Here is a 16862-nt window from a genome sequence, read left to right on the forward strand (position 1 = left end):
ACACACACACACACACTAGCAACCATGTCAAGCTCATGGCCCAAGGGATGTTTCCAAATGGTTCTCTTGAACTTGTGATGAACTGAAATATAATCTCCTGTACTTTGCTTCTTCTAATTTCCTTGAATCTGTCTTTTTATTTATCTTGCACCTCACAGTTAACAGAATAATTGACCTCCATTTGGAATTAAAATAGCAGCATCCACAGTGTACCAAAGCATCAGGTTTACGGCAGCATGCTAAAGAAAACCTAAAGCTATCAGAGAGCAGAGGTGAAATCAGATTTGATCCAGAGAGAAAGATCGGAGTTATAAAGGGAATACAAGACAGTGTACCAGTGCCTAATTATATCTACAGACATAGCCTGAGGTTGTGGCCTTCATGTCAACCCCGTTAAAGAGAGACACACACATGCACACTCTTCACATTTGGGTCTGAGAAAGTATGGCAGAGTGCTTCGAGCCAGACTTGTTTTTGTCTCCCAGCAGAACAGGCAATGCCTTAACCTACTTTGTCTGCATCAGTGCCATTATCCTGACAGCTATAGCAGGTTGGACTGTGTGTGCGTGTGTTTGTGTGTGTGTGTGTGTGTGTGAGAGAGAGAGAGAGAGAGCGAGAGAGTTTGTGTTTATGTGGATGTTGTAGAAGGAAAAATATTTTACCATGTCATGAATTTTGCATATGGCCTGGTGTGTTTGTCGTGTTGGCTGGCTGGCTCGGCTTTTCAAAGACCTAGACGTCTGAAGAGTGAGGTTGTGTTTGTCAGTGTGTGTATGAAGAAGTACAAATTCTTTTAAAATGTTATATACAGATGGACAGACAGCTAAAGTACAGACAAATAAGAAATGTATGTGGAAAAATGTAGTCGGAATTTGTCTTTATACTGTTATAATCATTCCAAGTAATCAGCATATAGGTTAAATATTACCACATTATCAGCTTCAGAAACTAGTGACAAACAACCACACAAATAATTTAGGATGAGTAAAGATAAGCACCACAGAAACATTCACTCACTTGTCCTCAGGAAATAGGTGGGGCTCGAAGTTTGTTGATTTACTGGCTACTTGCGCACTTGGCTGCTAACCAAATCATAAGATAATTAATTAAAGTGTATTTGTGCTATCTGCTCCTGTCTCGTGACTACCTGCAAACAATGACGCCTCTGTGGCGCAGTTACTATTTAGGCAGAACAGGATTATATAAAACTGGAGATTGCAAAATCAAACAAATGATACCTGTCTGCAATTTGGATTCCCCCGGTTCTCAGTTCCCTCAAAGGTCACCACTGTCCAGACGCTTTGTAATTGGTCAGGAGTTCAAATTTGCATGTCAGTGTTCACCTACGTTTAAAAACTGTGGGAAAGCTCTGCATGGATGAACTTAATGTGGCAGAACTTTATTTCAGTCAAATTTAACTTGACTTGTTGATGTGTGTTTGTGATTTTTGTTACCTTTCACTTGTGCAATTTAAGCGGATGTCTCACTAGCGTAGGATCCTCTGTGGCACACCAACAGGTGAGAATATCAACAGGCAATTCTCTAAATCGCTTTTTAGCTGCAATGCTAAGCAATAAGTCAAATAATTGTTGTCATTAGAGCTAGCATGGGGTGCCACATATTTGATGCTTTAGGTTTTTTTTATGTTTACAAATATATATTTTAAGCAAGGTATGTCCATGTTATACAACTTGTGAGTTGTACAACTTGTGAATTTACAGTGTGTCTGTTTATGTGCAGATGCAAAGATAGACAGATGGATATTATGTACATTTGACTCCAGCAATGCTTTGCCCTTTCACTTCCTCTTAAACTCACTTGTTAATGCGAAGGTGTGTTTTGTAAAGGCTTTTAAAAGCCCTAGCAGGACCATATGAATCCAGAGGAGTCCTCTGGAAGCTATCTATTATGGATGAACACTCCAGGGTTCAGACCTTTGCTTTGCATTCGCAAGGAGTTTGCAAGCTTCTGGCCAGCAACACCACCATGACCAGAGGTGGGCCTTCCCTTGTCCGGGAAGAGGAGTTCATTACAGCCTAATGGCTACAGTATAGCTGTCAGTGACAGACTGTACCACAAACCCATTTAACTGAAGAAATAGACCATGGTTTGCTGAAATTGTTCATACCAGTTTTGTAAGTGGGGTGAAGAAGTCAATGAGAAGAGACTTGGGTATTTGTATAACTAGAAAAATAAGTTCAAGAATATGCTTTCTCCTCTTAAATCACTAATTCACAAGCCTTCACAAGTAGATATGTCATAGACCATTGTTTCTATAAAATAAATTGGACAAACCAAGATCCTTCACACAACTGTGTATCACCAGATCTACACCAGGATGAAGTAGAACATGTTGTTTTTTTCCTGTAGATAGGCTGTTGTTTCTCACATTGCGAATCCTTGATCTGTTTCTGCCATGGTTTATACCTGAAGTCATCTGTCTGTTTATGATGCAGTCCTCCATTTATATCTGTTACTGCCTTTACTACCTCTGTCTGTTTACATCCCTAGGAAATATTGATGAGGCCTGTTTTAGGCAGGTTGCTATAATCTGCACTGCACATTAAGAGTTTGTGGGTCTAGCTTTAGTGCACAGGGCCATTCCTGTGACCCATGTGATTTAAAGTGCACAGGGATAAGCGTGGTAAGCTGACATCTCCCATAAGTTCAGTTTAGCATCGCCGACAGCTAATGGCTCTGTCTGCTGCAAACTCGGCACAGACTAGGAAGGCATTACCATTGAGACGGAAGGAGATGGCGTAAAATATGAATGAACGGAGCTCCCCACTGAAGCCAAGAGCTCAAAACATCTCTTTGTCTTACCTCGTCTGGTTTTTAAGAAGCTGTTTTGAAGCCTTGATGTTTTGAGGTCTTCTTCCGAACAGGAGTTGATTATTGTTAAGGGTATTTTTATAGAGCTTGTTACCTCAACTCGATCTGTCGATTGTATGTGTGTGTGTGTGTGTGCACAGCAGATTTCAGCACTAAATTATTTTTAGCCAGGTATGAAACGGATCAAATTAGCTGCTTAGCTTTGCTCTTTTGCCTTTGTGCTTATAGGCTTAAGCAAGATATGGAAGGAGGGCATTTAAAAACCTATACTGTTTGCTGTGGTCTAAATCAATTAATGAGTTGGTAAACTCGTTGCGTTATCTCCTTAGTTCAAACAAAAATTGGCTAGAGGTTTCTGGGGCAGGAGTGAGAAAGTAAACCCAGGAAGAAGTCCTGAAGAACGTCCTATCTGGAAGGCCGTGACTTGCAGAGTACGCTTTATAGTTGGGTCACTTTGAAACCACTGATACTACTTAGTCGAAAGAGTCTTTTGAGCCATTTTGGTCTCCACCGGAGTACAATTGCTGTGTTTAGATCTGCCAAAACGAAATGCACCAATGGACCCAGAGTCTGATTCAACTGGGACTTTACAACGCAGGTTTAAAAATGCCTGAGGGAACATATCATAACCACATTTGCTTGTGTGTGTTTGATGGTCTTCCTATTTATTTCCAACATTTTAAGCAAAGGCCTACACAAAATTATGTTGTTTTTTTTCAGAATTTCTTCTAGTCTCTTCTTTTTATTCTTATAATATAACCCTTTCAAGCATCCCATTCAAATAAAACAAAGTAAAAACAATCACTCTTTGGTTCAAGTGCTAAAAGATAAGCAAGATGTGACAGGCAGTCGTTTTTTTTAATAGAGCACAAGCCAAACCAAACTCAAGCCACAGTCAGAGATGTTAGAGTGATAGCTCCTTCTGTAGACATGTCATTGCAAAAGCTTTTCAAAGTTTCACTGTGTATATCTTCATATCTGACAACTCTACTAATAAGCAGTCTGCAGCCCAGTGGGACAGCAGCTCGACTCATAGGATGTTATATTGTACCACTGCTTCACTGCAGTTGAGTGTATTGTCATTCAGCCAAATCTCTCTGAGAGAGAGAGAGAGAGAGAGGTGAGAGAGAGTGAAGAGAGAGTGAGAGAGATGTGAGGAGACGTGAGAGAGGTGAGAGAGGAGGAGAGAGAGAGAGAGAGAGAATTGATTCCTTTTGCATTTTCGTATAAACTATAAACATGACACACAATACAATTGCTCCAGACACTTCCTCATTTATAATGTGCCTGAACAAGTTTTTAGTATAAATAAACCCCCAATAAAATACATAACTTATTCAAATTGTGTTCCTCTTTTAAGTGAGTACATCATTTTAAAAGTTCTGCCTGTTAACCCGTTTAACATGAGTCTGCTTTGCCTGTACTTTATTGTTTTTTTTTATTGTTAACATATTGAGATATTAAAATTGAGAGCATTTGTTAGCTACGTAAGACCAGCCAATGACAGCTGAAAACACTGACCGATAACACAGCTGATAGCTCACGACTCTCTACTTGTGCTGATCTGTTAAGCCTTGCAAAATATTTTTTAATAACCTCGAGTCTGTTGCCATAGATTGGCTAAGTAAGAGAAGTGGCAGAATATGCGAGGGAGATTTTGGCACAAAATACTACTTTCTTTACACTTCAGCAGTGCTTTTATAGCCGAAAAATTAAGACCTAAGAGGATGGGCTCTCATGTTCTGCGTCAACTAAGCATGCCCTGATTGTCATTAGAAATTCATTGCATCGCCTAAATCCATTTTATTTTGACAGAGAAAGGTATCGGAAAATGATCATTTTAGAAAGTTTAACGATGGTTTTAAATAGAAATTTGAGATTTACTATCTGTGTCTTGAGATTCCCAGAGATACTAATCAATGCGACGGGAGACAGAGAGTGAGAGAGGGATGTTGAGGGGGGTTATAGAGAAAGTGAGTGAGAGTGTGTATTATAAATAACCCAAATCAATAATAAACGACACAGTATCTCACATATTTGGAGTCGAGTCTGGGGTTCTCAGGGGAGAGGATGAAAAAGGCAACTCTCCTCCTCCCCCACTGTCACTGTGGAGAGGAGGGGGAAGACAAGAGGATAGGAGGGTACAAAAATATGAGTTGCTATCTTTTTTTCCTCTCCTGAGCATGAACCAGCTTGTGGTTATGGTGTGTGTGTGTGCGTGTGTGTGTGCGCGTGTGCACATGTGTGTACATTACGAGGCGGACACATCCATTACTTATTCATCAGTCCTGTCTGCCAGGCTGCCACACTGTGTATTTCAGCATGCCTTGCAATCATTATGCCACATGCATTATTTAATGCACACGCGCACACTGACTCTGATGCAGATAGCTACACAAGCTATTTATCTCGGATATGCTCACTTATCGCCTTGTCTGGCTCTCTCACAGACTGTTGCAAATAACTGTACAAAACCTCTTTCACGTAGACATTCATTGCCTTATCTTTAGGTCACACACCACTGTGCACAAAAGGTTTCATTTCTACACGTTGTTTTCACATAATGTACTCACATGCTCTACTCATTAATTCCCTTGTATGCTCCAAGTCCCTGCACGTGGTCTCTGTATACGTGAACTTGTTTAGTCGTGTGGTGGTCATCATGTTGTAAACATGGACAGGTGGCAAAGTTTATCCTTCACTACTTACACCAATGTGGATTTAATTTGTCTAGAAAAACCTTGGGTCAAGAACTGATGTAGATGTAGAAAGTGTAGTCAGACCTCTTATTAGCCCCTGATTGGCTTTTCTGGTCTGAAGAATATCACTTTTCATTTTTGGAAATGTGCATACAGTTTTGAATGCTTATCCATCTAAGACAAAGATGAACAGAAATAAAAAGCTTTGGCTAATGAAAATATTTTTAAACACAAGTTTTCGCCATTCATGACAGATCACATAATCATTTGTGTATTTCTGATGCAAGATTTATATTTGTTGTGAGTTAAAGTGCATTGCATTGGATCACATTCACATTGTGCCAACTGCTGTACTTACAAACAAATAAAATGTGATTGCTTGTGTACCATTCAGTTCATCTAAACAGGCTCTTGTGCCTACTAATGCACTGGCAGCCTTCAAAAACTTTTCTGGATTTTTCTTTTTTTCTTTCTTCTCTTCTGTGTGCTGCATAACAGCCAAAAAAACATTTTCGAAAGCTGTCCACATGTGTCCCGCTGTTCATGTTTGTTTACCAATCTGCCGGCTCACTGCCGCTGATCTTTGACCACGTTACTTACCATCTTACCTAATGTTCATACATCGATTTATTTTTTTAACCGCAAAGTTCATGTGGTGCTCTTCTGCTACAGTTTCACAGTCTGGTCACTGCCCTCCCCGATGGTGATTCTCCCCTGTTCCAAAGGGATGTTTGTGTATGCGTGTGTATGGCATTGTGGTTTGAGCTCAGTAGTGTTATCAGTGTCATGGCTGTATGAAGCTCGGCTAAGCCTTTGACGTCAACACCATACAACAAGCTGATAATGCAGACCTTTATCACAGCCAGGTGTGTGGGTGTGTTGTCTGATCAAACAAAACTTGGCTTCCTGGATTCTACGCTGAACTTCAAAAATAGCTCCTGCAAACACACACACAGATGCAGACCACCCCAAATGCACAAACACACACACACTCTCTCTCACACACACACACACACTCACAAATTCGATGGGGAGATGTGTGCAAAAAACTGTGCTTGAACATGAACTTAAATGATTATTTTTGCCTTTTTGAAGTAAACAGATTTGTTAAATACTGTGTACACAGGCAAACCAGTCCTTTCTATTGAGATAAGGAATTAAGAGAAATCTAGGTAAATTGCTATGTTTTTGATATATACTTATATAATTTCCATCTTATGAGTTAACTGGCATTTAAGAGGGTTTTTACATGTATACATATGCAAAAACATGTTGGATCCATAGAAAGGATTCCTCTCTGCCTCATATTCCAACACAAGTCTGACTTTAACTGAAACTAAAGTATAAATAAGTATCTGTTTCCTCACCTTTAAGACTCACACCTACAGTCTCTCACCCAGGTGATTGCACATATCTTGGCCTGATGAAATGTCTTCCCAAGACTGTTTGCATGTATGCAGACTGGAGTCTTGTCAGTTTTGTTTAACCTGATAGGATGGGTCAAATTACACCTTAGTCATTCTTCTTAGTATGATACCAGTTGGTGATACCACAAAATTCCTAGCATTGCTCCACCAATCTTTAGCCTGATTAGTCACAAAAGGTGAGAACACGTGTGTCCTTTATTAGTCAGTTTGGTTCATTTGGTGTAAAATCTCTAAATATATCTTTAAATATATCTTAATGGCAGGGGGAGATTATTGGTTTCAGAACAATCAAGTTATTGCATTACACATAATTTGGGGGGTATTGATCAGTGTCCCATGGGAGTAAATGTGACATTGGATCCCTTCATGTTCAGTTGTTGTTGTGGTGTCTGGTGCTTTTCTTTTACTATGCTGTTTCTACTTACGCTAATGTCATCTGACGCTCCTGACCCTGTAGGTTTTGGGTATTTAACGTTCAAGTGTTGAGCGTGTAATTTACATACTCTAGTCCGATTTGGTCAATGCACTATGACAATATTTTGTTATAGGTTTATATCAGGGAATTAGGAAGCTATTGATCGCTAGTATCAGCTGAAGGAGTAGAAAACAACTTTGCCTCTATTTCCCATTGGGATACAAACAAGCGCTATTGGTTGTCGCTCCTGTCGGTGAGAGGCCATTTGGGTAAAATAAACTGCCCCACGTTGTGCTGCATTTTGAGCCTTTGAGTCTTCTCTGCCAGCACCATCAGATTCAATTCACAACTGGCATCCTGTCACTTCTCCAGTCTTTGAGTCTGCATGATTGAACGGATTGAATTATAAAGTAGCCACTTTTGCAAACGAGGGCTCGCCCAAATGTGGCACTATTAATTACACACTCACCAAGTAAACAACTATTCGTACTGCAGTCAGTCCCATCCTGCCTGTTTCCATTCACTCCGATTGGCTAAGTATCAAACTGCCCATTGATGACAGCAAGACATATGTCAGGTGTCGCCCTCAGAGGAGCACTTGTCGTTAGTGGACTCTGATGCCACTCGATAGGTGAATCCTTCAGCCGCCTTAATTGCCCCTCATTATCATTCAATCCAAACCTCATCACTCATCTGCAACACACTTTCCAGGCACCCATGTATAAATCTCTCTCTGCTCTGATTCAGCTTCTCTCTCTCTTTATTAATAATTTTACCACTCATAATGCAGCTCCCTAGATATTTCTTTTATGGTCATTTTATGATGGTCATTTCCCCAATCACAGCTTTCTCTTGTAATATACTTCACAGCTATGATTTCAGTCATGAAATATCTGTTTAATAAATGTAAACAAGACCTAACAAAGCATCCAAGAAAAAATTCTAACATACGGTACTAAAAAAAGTGTTGAGTTGTATACTAAGCCCTAGCTGTTAGCAGCATCTACTGTGTGTGCAGTGGACTGTGTGTGTGTGTGTAGGTGTGTAGGTGTGTAGGTGTGTGTCCATGTGTGTGTGTGTGTGTGTGTGTGTGTGTTCAGTGGTTGTAAAGTGTTCCAGTTGCAAGGCCAAGCTGAAACCATTATCATCAAGTCAACTTCACAACAACTATCTGTTCTGTTGGGATGCTGGTGTGTGTAGGAGGGTTCAGGAGATAGAGAGGATCCATAAACGTGTATGTGTGTGTGTGTGTGTGTGTGTGTGCGTGCAACAAGTAACACACATCAGGATTTATGAGCAACAAAAACACTGAGCTATGTTTACTCAAAAAAAAAAAAGAGGCAGAGGTGGTTCATAAAAGCACAGGGTTTGTCTAGTCAAATGAGAATGTGGTCGGTGCGTTAGTAGGCAAAAAGAGAGACTCCCATGAAATGCTCAACATGCCTGAGACTGCCCTCTGATGTCACTGAGAGAGCAAGAGGGAGGGTGAGCGAGGGAGGGAGGGAGAGTGAGTGTGAGAGAGAGAGAGAGAGAGAGTGGGAGGGGACCGGAGGAACAGAGGGAGGGAGAGAGAGTGGCAGCCGGAGGGCAGAGCGAAGCACGTCAGTGAGAGAAACACAGAGAAGCGGTAGAGTGAGAGACGGAGAGTGTGAAAGACAGGGAGGGAGAGAGATTTGTTCTCACTACGAAAACCAGGTTGGTCTGCTGTACTTTCGCGCTGCAGTGGACTTTCAAGCTCCGTTCAGAGCCGCACTTTTGGATACAAACACACACTTTCTCTCTCTCTCTCTCTCTTAGATACTGCACACTACACACACACACACTAGAGCACAACAACCGGACAACACGGCACAACTGATGGGTGAGAGCTCCTGTTATGTAGGGATCACTGTTTGTTTGAGTAGCATGTGTGGATGAAACTCTCATTCAGCTTCAGCTGGTGTGTAATTTATTGTGTTTTTTTTTGGTTGTTTTTTCTGGTGTGTAAAAGATGAGTTTATTTAGTGCTTGGGTGTGCGCTGATTAATTGTACATTGTACTGTGTTTAGTTGGTGTGTATGTGTGTGATCCCTAGGCATGTGTTTATATAAACTCAGTCAGCCTCTGGATATGTTACTGTATATGTGTTCACTTGAGGGGAGAGTGTGTGTGTTTGTGTGTACATGTTCATTTGCTGTGTGGGTGTGCAGCTTCGAGTAGTGGCAGTGTTTATTGAGTGGTACTGATGTATGGAGACTCTTGCTCAGCACCACTCAGTGCAGCCTTTAACTGAATGGAGCAGAGCTGCTCTGCCCCCACAGCCTGATGGTGCAGTGCGTGTGTGTTATGCCTCCTGTGTGTTGCGCGGAATAATATAAAGTTTGGGTTCTTGCACAAAATGATGGATCAAAGTTTGCAAAAAAGAAAAAAAAAAAAACTGTTTTGCAGAAGTCATTTTAACTGTTGTTTGCTCAGCACTCAAAAAGAATGCAAAAAACCGGAGTATTGTGAAATTTTAAGTAATTACTAAAAAGCATGTAAAACTGTTGAGCATTTGAGCTCATGTAAGAGTAAAACCTTTATTTCTCTATTAGATTTGTGTGCTAAATTACATTTTCTGCTCTTGCATCATTTGATAATAAGGTTTTTGTTTGTATTTTGGTTTGTGGCCAGTGCGCATGCAGTGTCACCATGTGGCTCCATGTCTCTCTGTCTTGGTTCATGTGTGGTGCCTGTTCTATATGTCTATATCCCAGCTCACTTCAGCACTAACAGTTAAGGTTTAAATCGCTTGTAGATCAGTCTGAAAAAAGCCAGTTAAGGTTTTGTTTATCTCAGATACCTACCTGAAAACACATTATCCCTAAATAATTTACACGATAAGTTGCTTTTGATTTTCAAGGGAAGTCAGTCTGTGAACGCCGACCAGCTGTCCACAGAGAAAGAGAGAAAGGAGATGAGGAAAACAAAAAGAGGTGGTGACATACAGAACAACAAACTACCAGGCTCCAGGGACATGCAGTGACATATATCAGTATGCGTACACACCCATCCCAGACTCTACAGTAAAGCTGAATGCACATGCAGACCATGTGTTGAATTAGTTGCCTACCATCATTGGTCCTTCCTCCATCTCTAGCCACGCCCCTCCTCTCTAGTCCAACCAACTGCTGGCCACAATTCCACCAGTCGCCATGGTGCTTGCCTCCCTCCTCTACCAGCACCTGTGTGTGTGTGTGTGCTATGTGTGGGTTGTGTGGGTGTGTGTGTGTGTGTGGTGTGTTGTGGTGGCTGTGGTGTGTGTGTGTGTGGTGTGTTGTGTGGGTGGTGGTGGTGTGTGTGTGTGTGTGTGTTGTGCACGTGTGCGTGTTTGTGGGGGGGGGGGACTCACGGCTGGGTAACACTATGTCAGCAATTACTATTCATTCTTAATCTGCAAGCGATACGCTGCTGTCACTTTTTAATTTTGTGCATAGCTTTGTTTTGATCACACACACTGAGCATACATTTGCTGACTATATTTGAATTTTAAACGAGCGCGCACACTCACTTCCTCAGCAACTGTGAGTAAAACATGCATGGGGTTTTGTCTGAGTGCATAGATGCCCGGTGGGGCGAGGAGCTCCCTCGGGAATCCTGGTCTATAAATATCTCCCTCTGTGTGATCCATGATCTTAGCCTGATCAGGGGAGAGGGAGGGGCAGAGTCACGGATAAAGGGACACAGAGAGAGATGGATGAATAGATGAGGGACAGAAAGTAGGAGGCACAGGATGGCATGTCACCAGCTGTGTGTGTTGGTTTTTTTTTGGTCAGTTCAGCCAGAGTTTACATCATGCCTGTAGTTGGGGAAACCTCACATCTCCATGGGATTCTCACAAAGTACACACAATTTCCCGTCTGGAAATCAACAGAGTTTATCTTACTTCCGCCACTCATAGCTTTAATGGTCCTGCATAGCTTTAATGGCCCTTTAGCTACTACACATTAACAACACATTTATAACCCACTGTATACTTGTATAAGTGAAGTTGTCAATCATAGAAAAATGATTTACTGACGGTTTAGGCCTGCAAAGTTCTTGTGGCATGTGGAAGAAAACAAAGAAGCGATCTTGCGTCGTTTCCCCTTTCTTTGTACACAAATTGAATTCCTTCGCACAAAAAGCACTTATGTCACTCACAATGTCAGCCTGTGTTGTGACCTGCTGAGCCATGCTTGCAGCAGGAATGTTTGCGTTATCATGTCCGGGGCTGTCAGGGTGAGTCAGCTTGTGCATCCACCTCTCCTCTGTTGGCTCGGCACCATACTCTCATGCCACATTCACGGTGTGCCATCCTTGTAATCTGAGCTAATTACCTCACAGGTGCCTGCACCCTGCTGGTTGCTGTATGTCGCCCTGTGTGTCTGCTGCCATTCACAAAGCTTTGTTTACTGTAAACATGCTTCTGAGGGTTGTTGTTCAGGGAGCTGCTGTTGTTTCTGTCATGGTACAACTGCGACAGTGCTGCGATCTTGTAGGGCCATGTCAGCTTGACCAGGAACTGTCAGACGTGACACAGATGTGTTTCCAGTATGCTATCAAATCTTTTGACAGGCTTTAAATTATCCAGAGCAGAACTGTCTGACCAATCGGAATCTGTTCAGTGGAAAAACACAGTTACAGGCTTGTGCGGCTTAGAAACAATAGCTATTTAATTTACAAGAGCAGGTTTTGCTAAATGTTGAATTTGAATAGACTCTGAAACAACTCTACACCCTAAAACCCTCTGATCAAAAGGCTTCCCTGTTTTGTCACATAATGTCATATTCATTTTACCAAAGTAAAACATTTACTCTGGTTACTATAATGAATTAACATAGAAAACCAGTCTATGTGGTTCAGGTATAGGCTGTAGTGTTGTCATAAATACACTGAGACTATCAAAAGGTCTAAGCTCCTAAATAACTACGTTTGTACCTAACATCACAACCAGCAGACGGCTGTGGCACTCAGTACAATGTGCCAGCCAGTGTGGTTAGCCTCTGAGTAGCTGGTCTGAGCAGCGTTTCCACCGCCTCCCTCTCACTCTCTGTCCCTGTGCCACCTGACATAGCCCCTCAGCTTGAGGATAAGTGGCTGTAATTAGGAATTTTTTCTGCCTTGCATAAGTCTTGCAGCCGGTCATTGATCACTGGTCTGTAAGCGACTGGTTATGTTAACAGAATGAAACGCACAGATAGAAATTCAAGAATTTAAATGTACTATATTAGTCTCTGAGGAGAAACATGGTGTGGGCACGATTGCTGTCGACCTCCATGCTCACACAGTTTACAGCCAAACTTCCTGAATATTTAATAATACATAAAATGTGTATTATACTGCAGATCTAAAAATGACCCAAAACAAAATTATGCAAAAAAACTTGTTTGCATAGATGCTGGTGCATTTCCATTGTGGGGAAGAGGAAGTGTACTCTTTTGTGCTTGTTGTGCCTCGGTCTAGGTAGGTGCAGCTTAGGTTGTTTATTCATCAGGTGACACAGTTTTGGTGACCATTTTTGCATGGGATTATGACTGCATTTCCATGTGCTCAGGCCACCTCTTATCACACGTGCACAGGATAGTTTTGGTGGCTTTAGTTGGCAAAGACACTCAGCTCTGACCTGTTTGTCTTATGCATCATGATACTGCAAATCAACCTATTTGTAAGTGTTTGTAATCTTTTATTATCCAGCTTACTGATCTAAAATACGAGTTTCATCATTTCTCAATTACACACCACCGTACAAGGAAGTAGAATACTTGTTTGGAGCCTACAGGAGACCTGTCAGTTTTTGCTAGTAAAATTCAGTATATCCAGTAGATGTCAAAGATTACTTAATTTGTGTTTGCCATTTATTTTCCCAATAGCACTTAGTTTGTTGTTGCATGTGAAAGCACAGGAGCAGAATGTATATATTTTTTTGTTTTGTAGTTTTGAGAGTGGGAGCCCCACTCGTCAACAAAAACAAACAGCCTTTGTGAATCCTGTGGCATGCTTGCTTAATAACGCTGTTATGGAACCCTACATAAATTGTGAGTGGTTGAGAGCGAGTGCGAGGCCAACTCCAGGGGCCAGCCTTGCCAACACAAGTTTGTATGGGAAAATATACAGTAGAAAAGGCGTTAGTTGAGGTGATGCTCCTTGCATGTTAGGCACCATGGTGCAAGAATAGCTGGCGCCAGGGTCCATCTAAATGGGTACTAATATAAAGAGTAACACTTTGAAGTGCACTGACCCAACAGAGAGTTTTGTTTATTTGACCTTGTTGTTTACGGCTTATTAAACTTCTGTGATTGTGTGTAAACAGTTACCAGGCATATGTGTGTAAATGTATTTGTGTACAGTGAATGTGAGAAGTGGTTCACTATGGTTCACTGGGAAAGGCTTTGTTTGGATAACAAGGGTGATTGGCACAGTTTGTTGAGTGAGAATGACAAACAGTGGCATTTCTAATGTGACTGTCTCTCTATATACTTCTTAATCTGGAAGTGAAACATAAAGTTTGTAGGTCAGAGGTCCCCGCGTCATTTTAACACGCACATGTGCACCTGGCTTCCTCGTCAGTGCATGTTTGTTTGTTTCGCTCTTTAATATGACGCTGTTAGCACGCAGGCGAGTACATTCTTCTGCTTACACAGAGGATGTCAGGTGAGTAGGCGTTCCTTCGGTGTAACCCAGAACACATTTGCATACACACTGCTAACATAATGTGGCCATATACAGACCACCTTCAAATGTGGTCAGCGATGAATGAGTGCTAGGCTAACCCCAGGGGCCAGCCTTGCTGACCCAAGTGTGCATGGGGCCATAAACAATAGAAAAGGCGTTAATTGAGATGATGCTAAATGCATGTTTGGCACCATGGTGCTAGAATAGCTGGCGCTGGGTCCCTCTGTAAGGGCTCTAATAGGAAGACTGACAATCCGTTCGAAGAGCACTGACCCCGTAAAAGGTTTTTGTTTATGTCACTTTGTTGTTTACTGCTTATTAAGTATGTGTGACAACAGTTGACAGGCATGTGTGTAAATGTATGTGTGTACAGCGAATGTGAGAGGTGGTGGGCTGAGAGTTTACCATAGTTCGCTGGAAAAGCTTTGTTTAGATAACATGGATAATTGGCACAAATTGTTCTGAGTGAGAATGACAAACTGTGGCATCTTCTAATGTCACCCTCTTTTATATGCTTGCTAATCTGGAAGTGAAACATACAAGTTTGTAGGTCAAAGGTCCAGGAATCAGTTTAACATGCACATGTGCACACGGCTTCCTCATCGGTACATAAACCATTGTAAAAGATAATGATGTTGTTGACGTGAGCTAGATTTATGTTGACTCTCACCTTTGGCGTAAATCCTGCTTTCATATTTTCAAGCTAGGGCTCCCAACAAAAAGTAGTTACATGTAATGTCCAGCTTTCAAACAAGCCCATACAAGTACAGTGATACAATTACAACCACACACACACACACACACACACACACACATGCACCAGTGAAGCACCAGCATGTCTGGCCCGGCCACACCCTTTCTTCTCTCCCTGCTGTCCTGTTGGGTGGTGTTAAGTTTCCTCCCGCACTGAAAACCTGCCCAGTACCAAAGATGTCATTGGTTATCTCAGCAAATAACTGCAACTCCACCGCCACCTCATTGGTCACTGGGGATGCCAGCACATCCATGATAGGTCGGAGATGCTCTCAACTGGTTTCAGGGTATTGATGACTGGCAGAGGGCTTGGCATGGTGCAAGGTGATTCTCTACGGAGCACATATCGATCAGGAAGGACTGGACGATACACAGGAGGTTTTGATCTTGAGTTCAGATATCAAGCACAAATTGAGAATTGATCAAAGTCTGAAGATTTTGTTATGCAGAACTTTAAAGCCTTGCTGAGAGGTCTATAAAAAACTTGTTTTTTCTAACACACTGAAGCTAAAACGAGAGATCTTTTTCACCTTGCTGCTATGTCTTTATATGAATTAAATCAAACTTTCACACACCTACACATGCTTGTTTCCTTAGTGTTGTGTTGTCGGGTTACGCTACTGTTTGTAGGCAAGCTGCTGTGTTGTTTTACATTAGAGAAATAATCTGATTGCAGGCGCTTTAAGTTTTATTTGACTAGGTGCAAGGAGGGCTGGGCTCATACCGGTGACCTTTCTGTTTTAGGATTTTATATCTAAGCCTGTGTGTTGTGCAGTGTCTCTGTATAGTAGATTGTGAGCGACACAGAGTGTGGGGGTTTTGGGCATATTGTTGTCTATGCTCTTCTCCTTCAACAGCAGATACAACTTTTCTTTCTCTGTAGAAGACACGCAGAGAGCACAAATATACAGTACACTATCAGCATTGCACTTACAATGAGCAAAATGTAGTGTTACTGTGCTACACACACACACACAAATACACACAGTTAGTCTGTATGCGTGTCAGCAAATCCCTGCTGCAAAACTCATGTTTCAGGGGGATTGTTTTTGCTCTCTGCTGCCACATCTCATCATTTTAACCATGTGTGCGCTTGTCTATTTTGTCATCTGTGTAGAGAAAATGTGTGTACAGGGTTTCTCTGTTTGTATGGATGTGTGTACGAGGGACACTTCCTGTACACTTTGCTCCGACCACAGCACAAACTGTCCCTCAGATGATCTCTGGCTCTCTTAATCACACACATTTTATGTTTTTAGTGTTTTGCTAATGCTCTTACCAAATGTGTACAACTCTAAAACAGGCTTAATTCCCTAGTTTGCCAACACTACAAGCAACCAGCATGAAGTGAATGGCTGAGTGCAACAGTCAAGGCTGCAGTTTCCAGACCGCTGATGTAACAAGTGTTCATGTGTCTTATTTGGATCAGAGATGACAGGGTATTTTGGCTGCTATCAAACTACTTTAAACAGTTTGGACCTTGAATTAATTATGTAATTGTACTATAAACAGATATTCTGAGAAGAAAATTACATGAATTTCCCCTAAATCGTTTTTTCTTCTTTGATAACTCCCATAAGAGTCTGGACTTTTAGTCGTGTTGAAGAACTCCAACTTAACACTGTAGTAAGAATTGTATTTTTTCCTGCCAAGTTTAACTCTGCAACCCTCAGAGACAAATCTGCTGTTGGGGTCAAAATCTTTATGGCACAGACACGCACATAGTTGTACATTTCCACTGAAGCAAATTTTGGGACTAAGATGTTAATCTCTAGGGCAGGGAGTCTTAACTGTGGAAAGCAGAGACTCTGTGTGTGTGTGTGTGTGTGTGTGTGTGTGTGTGTGTGTTGACCTGTTATGGTTGAGTACGTTTCCGATTTTTTTTGTAGTTTACTTTTAGCCTGTGATTTAGCATTGTGAATGCTTTATTGCTGCATGTTCTTAACAAACTCTGCTTGTTTCTCCAATTCTTCCATCTTTTGTCTCTCCTCTCCTCTCCTCTCCTCCTCTTCCTCTTTCAGTGGATGGTGAGGCCGATGGCAGCGCTGCCATGCAGGGTTGCTC

General features: G+C 41.7%; 1 protein-coding gene across 1 annotated transcript in view; it reads left to right on the plus strand.

Annotated features, from left to right (window-relative positions):
* Positions 1-16834: 16834 nt before the first annotated feature.
* The window catches only part of hdac4 (histone deacetylase 4), a gene marked incomplete in the record, with an annotated part of 49774 nt that continues 49746 nt past the window's right edge, over positions 16835-16862 (plus strand). Inside the window, 1 exon segment of the mRNA XM_035676810.1 lies at positions 16835-16861. Within this exon segment, the coding sequence (XP_035532703.1) occupies positions 16835-16861 (27 nt within the window).

Source organism: Morone saxatilis, unplaced genomic scaffold, assembly GCF_004916995.1.
Source record: "Morone saxatilis isolate NCDOM2014 unplaced genomic scaffold, NCSU_SB_2.0 Contig5, whole genome shotgun sequence".
In the NCBI taxonomy this organism is placed as follows: Eukaryota; Metazoa; Chordata; class Actinopteri; family Moronidae; genus Morone; species Morone saxatilis.